The sequence below is a fragment of the Hydra viridissima genome, unplaced genomic scaffold (assembly GCF_058129835.1).
Source record: "Hydra viridissima isolate aposymbiotic clone 2 unplaced genomic scaffold, HvirCarnegie_v1 scaffold_7, whole genome shotgun sequence".
Lineage (NCBI taxonomy): Eukaryota > Metazoa > Cnidaria > Hydrozoa > Anthoathecata > Hydridae > Hydra > Hydra viridissima.
In genome coordinates this window covers 12,790,261-12,798,441 of record NW_028324306.1, presented here as the reverse complement: position 1 = coordinate 12,798,441, position 8,181 = coordinate 12,790,261, and the positions used below count along the sequence as shown (strand labels likewise).

At 28.7% G+C, this 8,181-nt stretch overlaps 2 protein-coding genes across 5 annotated transcripts; both read left to right on the top strand.

Annotated features, from left to right (window-relative positions):
* The first annotated feature begins 169 nt into the window (after window positions 1-169).
* LOC149886177 (ras-related protein Rab-36-like) lies at window positions 170-4,773 on the top strand. 3 transcript variants are annotated; one of them, XM_090093836.1, is made up of 10 exons: window positions 170-324; window positions 779-870; window positions 993-1,058; window positions 1,283-1,384; window positions 1,515-1,579; window positions 3,350-3,401; window positions 3,483-3,564; window positions 3,890-3,980; window positions 4,153-4,296; window positions 4,416-4,773. In XM_090093836.1, exons 1-10 carry the CDS (start codon window positions 295-297, stop codon window positions 4,481-4,483), a joined length of 792 nt encoding a protein of 263 aa, XP_089949962.1. In that variant the 5' UTR covers window positions 170-294; the 3' UTR covers window positions 4,484-4,773. The 3 variants fall into 3 exon arrangements, with proteins under 3 accessions (XP_089949962.1, XP_089949964.1, XP_089949963.1); XM_090093837.1 differs by lacking the exon at window positions 170-324 and having other exon boundaries at window positions 955-1,058; XM_090093838.1 differs by lacking the exons at window positions 4,153-4,296; window positions 4,416-4,773 and having other exon boundaries at window positions 3,858-3,981.
* Window positions 4,774-5,337: 564 nt separating this feature from the next.
* LOC145184553 (rRNA methyltransferase 1, mitochondrial-like) lies at window positions 5,338-8,176 on the top strand. 2 transcript variants are annotated; one of them, XM_090093839.1, is made up of 9 exons: window positions 5,338-5,563; window positions 5,657-5,762; window positions 5,877-5,929; window positions 6,029-6,080; window positions 6,481-6,560; window positions 6,793-6,886; window positions 7,079-7,193; window positions 7,295-7,417; window positions 7,697-8,176. In XM_090093839.1, exons 1-9 carry the CDS (start codon window positions 5,436-5,438, stop codon window positions 7,726-7,728), a joined length of 783 nt encoding a protein of 260 aa, XP_089949965.1. In that variant the 5' UTR covers window positions 5,338-5,435; the 3' UTR covers window positions 7,729-8,176. The 2 variants fall into 2 exon arrangements, with proteins under 2 accessions (XP_089949965.1, XP_089949966.1); XM_090093840.1 differs by having other exon boundaries at window positions 5,434-5,563; window positions 6,029-6,214.
* Window positions 8,177-8,181: the final 5 nt, after the last annotated feature.

Here is an 8,181-nt window from a genome sequence, read left to right as displayed (position 1 = left end):
TTTTTAGCAATTTTATAAACTTTACAAAATTTCTTGCATCATAATTAAATGTTTATACTACAAATTTCAATGTTTGGGATTAAAATTTGTTGTGTTAACATTAAAAAATAAACAAAGATTTGGAAAAGATAATAATTTAATTAGTTTTTTGTTTGTTTTTTTTACTGTTTTTCTACATAGATTAGATGATAAAGGAGATGAAATAAAATTAATTAAAATTGAAGAAGGTGCAAAATCCTGTATCTCTAAAGTTTGAGTCTTAAATTATTACATTTCTTAGCAGATGTATTTTTAATGGACGGCATCATCACTGATTTTCCTAAGGTATTTAATATAGTTTATTCTTTTCTTTTTCTTTTTTTTGATAAATATATGTGTTAATTCAATTTTTAAGGTCAACTACTATTTTTAAAAAAGGAGTAATAACATATCCTTGAGAGATTTGATGATGACATACCTTTGAGAGATTACAACATATCCTTGAGAGATTACAATATACCCTTGAGAGTTTTGATGTTTCCCCAGAAAATTAGATAAGTAGATCTGGTATAATGTTTGCTTTGTAAGGTGTGGTAATTGAAGTTATTTTCTTTTTCTCTCCACTTTTCAAAGAGAAGAGAGAATATATAAAAAAATATGTTTTACAGCCAAAATGTGAGCAATACTTTTGTTGCCTGTAAAATGTTGTTCAAATTTATACCAATACCATTACTAGAGTTGCATCCTGAATAACATGTAAATTTTCTAAGAGAATTAAAATAGTGATTTCCCTTTTTAGGCATTTACTGAGAGAGCTTCACATTGTAAACAAAACAATTTTCATAGAAAAACCAAAGATGCTTGTAAGAGTGGTGTGGCTTCTAATGTTAGGTAATCTAAAAATGATGTATGTTTAAAGTGATTTTCACTCAATCCCAAAGAGGTTGTTTTATAAAATATCAAATATTTTTATAGCTCTTGTTGTTATGCTTGAATGCTTCTTTAATGATTAGTTTAAAGGTTGCTAAATGTGTTGTGATTGGTGATTTATCAGTGGGGAAGACTAGCTTAATTAACAGGTAAAAAATGTATGAGTAAATACATGAAAGTATATGAGCAAATATGTAAGTAGGTATATAAGAAAAATATAATGCATTTGAAAATTTTCATTGTTTGAATTCACTTTTTCTTTTATTTGTTATTGTATTGGATATGTTAAATGCAATACAACCATATTGTTTTAATAAAAAAATCATTAAAATTAAGCAAGATTATTTAATTATATATAATTAAATGCTTTCAGATATTGTCGGAACTTATTTGAAAAAGATTACAAACCAACTATAGGTGTGGAATATGAGATGCGGAAGTATCAAGTTTTGAATCAAGAATTTCATTTACAAATGTAAGTATAGTGAATATTTAGTATCAAGAAGTTATTGAAGTGAATGAATTTACATAAATTTTCACTTCCTAAGTGAAAAATTCCTGAAGGCTTATATTAACTGTAAATTTATTTCTAAATTTTTACTTAGGTGGGATACATCTGGAGAGGAGCGTTTTAAGTGCATAACTGGTGCTTACTACAGAGGTGCTCATGGTACATGAATTTTTTAATCCAAGATTTTTAAATCAATTTATTAGGATTTAAAAATCAATCAAAATTTCAAACTTAATTTGAATTGTTTATTCTTTAACTTAAACTATCAAATATAATCAATGTGGGTCAAAATATAATCAATGTGGGTTAAAATGGCACTGTGCATTTTGTAGGGAAAGCTGATTTAGTTTTTTTAAAAATTTTTTTTAAGCATTTTTTATGTGGAATTAATGATATAACCCTATTCTGGCAATGAAAGCTTATTGTGAAGAGATAGTTGCTTTGCTCTATGCAGAAATGCCATTTCTACAGATGATAAAGGAAGCTAAAACATCTCTGAATGCAATTTACAGAGCCAAAAACAGTTTAAAAGATGGCACTGACAAGCCTGGTGACATCGACATGTCAAATGTAAGCCAAGATCAGGAAGGAAGCCTTCAGTTATAACGCCAGACTTGTCAGTGCCATCAAAATCTAGATTGACAAGAACCCCATCAGTTCATTGAGAAGGATGGCAAAAGACCTCAATGTGTCTGAAGCAACAGTGGGAAGAGTTATCAAAAAGAACATTATATATTGGCTCGAACCAAAATGTTTTTTCTTACTGACCAATCTTAAGGTTCTCGAACTGAACTATTCCAAAAAGCTCCTTCGCACATTGAAGAAAGAAACACCAATTTTGTTGTTCTGAGACAAAAAAATATTCTTTCACTGATCAGCTGGCAACAGCCAAACTAACCACTTCATCACCAAAAAGAATGCTAAGGCAGTCTCAGCTGTCATCAGATCCAAGCTCAAAAGTCTAAGCATCTTACAAAAATTATGGTTTTCAGACTCATTGCCTCTTTAAAAGAAAATATGCCATCTGTCTTAAAATAGACTTAAGAATGGGTGCTAAAGAGTATTTGGGCCAAATTTTAAAGACTCATGTCCTTCCTTGGATTGTTGCCAATTTCCCCTTACCCACAAGAAGTTCTCTTTATTGAAGGTGGGACTCCCTGTCACATTACAAAGACTATGCAAACCTGGCTGAGCTAAGAATCTTTGGCTCATCTGGCCACCTTTAAATATATAACAATATATAAGGTTTTATCTTTCTTTTTTGTATGATAGTAATAGCATGATAATTGTAACTTTCTTGAATTTTTAGTGGAAGTTTAATGATTTAAAATCTAGTGCAAATTTAACTAAAAAATTTGTTTAAATTATGAAAGTAGAAAATTTGTTTAAATTATCAAACTATGAAAAGAAAAGAAAAGTTTGGTTAGAAACGTATCTAGAATGAATAATTTATACAGATAAAGTTTTCACGTTTTAAGTAAAGTTTGAAACCTAAAACTTTAACTTCTAAATCTTTTTTACCCTTCACCCTTTACCTTCATTTTTAACAATTTTGACTGCCAAAACTAGCACACCTAAATTTTAAAATCTTATTGATATGGGGCTATTAAGGCTCACAAAAGTTAAAGAATGTTAAACAATATACAAAAAATTAAGAGATGATACAATCCCAATCAAAAATTTAGCACACTAAAGATTTAAATATTTTTCTGTGTAAACAGAGCTTCATAATGTTTTCCATTCTTTTGTAGGTAATTCTTTTGAAAAATGCACCATTTTTACCCACATTGAAAAGAAATTAGCTATTTTTGAATAAAGTTACTGTTGATATAAGGAATGTGCTGATGTTTGCAATATTTTGATGTACCTCAGGTATTACAATATTCTAATGTACCTCAAACCTTAAATGGACATTGTTTTTTTCTTCAGTGGTGCTTGTCGTATTTGATTTATCATCTGTTAGGTCACTAACTAACTCAAGGTATACATTTTTTGTGACATTGGCTGAATCGTCTTGATTAAGTGTTTCAACACATATAAATTAGGGCTGTCTTCTTTATAGTGAATGGTTTGAAACTGCTATAGAAAAAACCCGAAGTACAACTCCTGAGCTTTTTCTTGTGGGGAACAAAGTTGATGTTATGGTGATTGCTTTTAATTTTTTTTTTTTTTTTGTTTTGTTAAAAATCTGTTAGCTAGGGTTTTGGTCAGTATTTCTATTGCTGCCTTTCCTTTTTATGCATCTTATGAATTGCATCTTATGAATTGCTGCCTTAAATAAATCGAATCATTTTTAGACAGTTGTTGTGCTATGAGGATTACATTTCCTTTTCAAAATTCTTGAAATATTTGTTTGTTTACTATATGTTTGTTACAGAATTCATTAAAATTTTTTCACTACTCTGATGAGAAAAAATCAACTTTTTTGAATTCTTAGCTAATTGCAAGTTAATAAAAAATTTTTCTCAGAAAAATGTGGATTTAGAGCAAACACGAGAACTGGCAATAAATCTTGCAAATGAAGTCAATGCTGAATATTGGGAAGTGTCTGCAAAAACAGGTGTTTTTCTTGCTCATTTAAACTTAAATGCAATCTTAAACAGCAGTGTTAAATATCAATCGATTTCTTGGTGTACAAAAAATGTATGAGCCAAAAATTTATATTTGTGTCAAATTTGTAATTTTTTTTTATATATACTTGCATCTGATTTAGTTGTACAAAAAATATTTAGGAGAAAATGTAAAAGAACTCTTTACACGTGTCGCTGCACTTTGCTTTGATCAGGCAGTTCTTCGTGAAGTTGAAAATCTCTCTGTTAAAGTACAGTTGGGAAATGGCAAGTTAATTCCAAAAGAACAAAACAATGAGAACATAGGTTTGAATATGTTTGTGTATAATTATGGATTCATAAACCTTTCCTATACTAATTTTAATCGTTCACATCATGAATTGAGATTTTGTTGATTTGGCATTATTAAATGTTTCTTCTAACAGTTTTACAACGTAGCGTAGAACCATCGTCACAATCCTACAATGAAAAGCCCTCGAAGTGCTGCAAATAGGCTTGGAAAGACTGCTGTGTGTGTGTAAAAAACTGTGTTAAATTTTTTAACAAACTGTATATTGTTTTTATTCTCCAGATGTTTAAAGTGCAAGAGTGCTAATTTTACATTTTAGTTTAAATAATAATGTGTGAACTGTTTTGTTTTTTATCCAAATTAAAAAAGCACTAAGCTTTAGAGCTCTTTCAGGATTTTCTTCTGTAACTCAGTTAAAATTCTAATTTTTCAGTTGGTTTAAACATAAGGAAAGTTTCCTTGGTCAGCTTTTAAAATTTGGAAGGTTTTTTTATGTGAGTTGTTTGTTTTTTTTTTTTGCAGAGTTATTGATCAATTATATTAGATTAATTATATTTTCAAAGTTAACTTATTGAGCATTATAAAATTTACTTTAAGTAAGTTTGTTTTAAAATTGTAACTAAAAAAGTTATTTTATTACATTTAATTATTTAATTATGAAAAGAAAAATTTAGCTAATTTATGAATTTAGTTAATGAAAATGATATTAAGATGATTCAAATATTGCTCTCACAAAATTATTTTAAAAAAGAAAATTTTTTCCAGGTTTTACTTTAATCATTGACAGTGGTTTGCGTTTCTTTTCTATTATTTAAAGCTTTTAATGGCTCTTTCGTGTATTTTATAAAACGTTTTTTATATTAGAAAATGTTTTGTTCCCTCCTTAGTTTTGCATGTTTTACATTTTTATTAGATTTTGTTTTTTTTAATTATTTGAAATTTTGATTCCCACATTTTATGAGATGTTGTGCAATTATGGAATTGTTGCTTTTTTTTTTAAAAAAAAAAAATTGTCACCAAACTGCTTTGTTCTCTTTTCGTGCGCGTCACGTGTTTAAAATAAAGGAGAATTTTTTACCTTAATTTTTTGCAATAAAACATTTTGTTGTTGATCAACGGTTAATGTTATTTTTAAAAAAATTCAGGTATTTTAGAAATGCCTAAAGTTGCACGTCGTGAACATTTGTTCGGAATAGCACCTTGCTTAGCTGCAATTTTAGCTGGTCGAAGAAGTATTTATAAGTTGTATTTAAATGAAAAATTTGAAGAAGAAGAACCAAAAAGGTAATTGCTGTGTTGAAAATGAGTTGTTGACTTTAGGTTATTGGTAAATAGGCTAAGTGCAGACGAAATTTTTTTTCAAACATTTTTATTCAGAAAAGAACTAACTCAGTTGTTAGCAGAAGCCAATCAAAAGAATATTAAACTTGTTTATAAATCTCGACCAATCCTCGATCGATTGAGTGGCGGGAGACCACATCAGGTTGTTATTTTTGTCGTTAAAGATATTTTTGTAATTAATCTTGTTATTAAAAAAAAAACCATTTAAATCGCATTAACAGACCACTAATTGAAAAATTATTTTGAAAAATTTTAGAGTGTTGTTATGGAGGCAGGAAAACTTAGTTTGTTTCCAATTACTCGTGATAAGTACGCTTTTTGTTGATTTTCTTGTTTTTTTTTATTTTGTGGAAAGATATCTAATAACAAACCTGTTACTAACGACGTTGTTTTCCTTTTTTTTTTTAGTTACACATCTACAAACCAAGAGAAATTTATGTTAGCTCTAGATGATATTCAGGCTAGTTATGTTTTTGTGTGCCTATTTGTGTGGTTATACTACTAAAGTTATGACATTTGTCAAAGGCTTTCATGTGCACAGAACCATATAGTCAATGGCTTCTCCTTATGTATTTGTAATATGCGTAACATGCTGTAGGTATCTCCTAGTTCTTTTATGTTTACGTGTGAACACACCTCGTCTTTTATGTTACCATGTTACCATTTTAAATGCTTTGCGGATGTTAAAATATACATGTTTTAAGCCTCTTATTCAATACATGTTGTCAACCTTTTAACGTCCTTTTTTTTTATCTATATCATTAAAAGCATTTAGTTTTTTTCTTTTAATATATATATATATATATATATATATATTACTTATTATAGTGTATTAACTTTATTTTGTTCTCTTTTAATAGGATCCAATGAATTTTGGGGCTATAATTCGATCAGCAACTTACTTTGGAGTCGATCACATAATTGTGAATGAAAAAAATTCGTAAGTGAATTTTTTTTATTGAAGGGTCGTTTTTTAAACTTTTAACCCGTAATTTTTCCGGGTCGTTTTTTTTTTTTTTTTTTTTGTGATACCAAAATTTTTTTACTTTTGTTTGACTTAAATGCTAATGAACATAAAAATACTGATAAAAACTGCTTTAACAGTTGAAGTAATAAATGCGTCATACTCGTTACTGTTGATGATGTTTTTTATGATCGTTGCTCTTTTTTAGTTGTGGCCTTACACCTACTGTAAGTAAGGTCAGCTCTGGCGCAATGGAATGGCTTTCTATTTTTTCTACCAAAGATATGACGAGGTTGCTTAAGGTTAGTTTTTTTTCTTTTCTTTTTTTCGTTTGTTTTTTAAGAAACGAGATAAAAATAAAAGTTTTGTCGTAACGCTATTTTTAGTATTCATTATTTCACTAAGAACAGAACTTTGAGAAAGATGAATAAAAAAAAAGAAGATGAAATAAAACTGCTACTAAGATTCAAATGCCAATTATAAAAATATTTTAGGATACATTGAATTACGACTGGAGTGTAATAGGAACAGTAGCAAAAGATTATGATAAAGGTGAAGTGAAGTCGTGTGCGGATGTTCACCTCTCAAAAAAAAACATCCTTGTTTTAGGTAAATGTCTTTGTTCTTTTTATTTTCTGTGGTCGGGAGTTCCAAATAAATCGATTCTTTTACGATTTCATACGATAACGATTGTTTGTACTCGTTTAAAGGAAATGAAGGCTTCGGAATGAATCAATCGATAGCTGCTCTATGTACAAACCTAGTCTCAATCCCTTCATCAAATGAAAAATTACCCGAAGGACTTGATTCACTGAATGTGTCTGTGGCTACAGGTCAGTAATTATAAGTACATAGAAGTTTCCGTGTATCTTTTAAATCCATTAGAGTGTGGCATATTTTTTTTAAATCCATTAGAGTGTGGCATATTTTTTTAAAATCCATTAGAGTGTGGCATATTTTTTTAAATCCATTAGAGTGTGGCATATTTTTTTAAAATCCATTAGAGTGTGGCATATTTTTTTAAAATCCATTAGAGTGTGGCATATTTTTTTGAGTTTAGTTCTTTGAATCACGAGAATCAAAAATGTATTTTTGTCGTGAATTTATCTCAGGTATTCTATTGCACTCCTTGATGCGCAAGTGATGTCTCGTACGAGTCATAAAACTCGAAACCCCAAATGGCTACAAGTACGTTATTTTTGGTCAGGATTTTGAAAAACAGTTAACGACCTCAAGTTAAAATATTTTTTAGTTTTGAAATATTTCTATAAAAGGACGTAGTTAAGCAAAAATTAACCGATCCACACTAAAGTTGGTAATGAAAAGTTGAAGGTTTTTTATTGTTTTTTCCTAATTTCGCATCAAATTTTTTAACATATTTTGGATTTGAGATTAAATGGAGATTTTTTTTTTTTAATTTTTTGAAGAAAATTTACTTTTGTCTTAGAGATATTATCATTTTTGTTTTTTGTGGATAGAATCATTTTTACTTAACAACGTCCAATAATTCTTTTTTTTTGATAATTTGGTGAAAACGTTTTCGTCGTTGTGCAAAGCACTTTTTAAATAAATGTTCCATCATGAAGAACAAATTCGG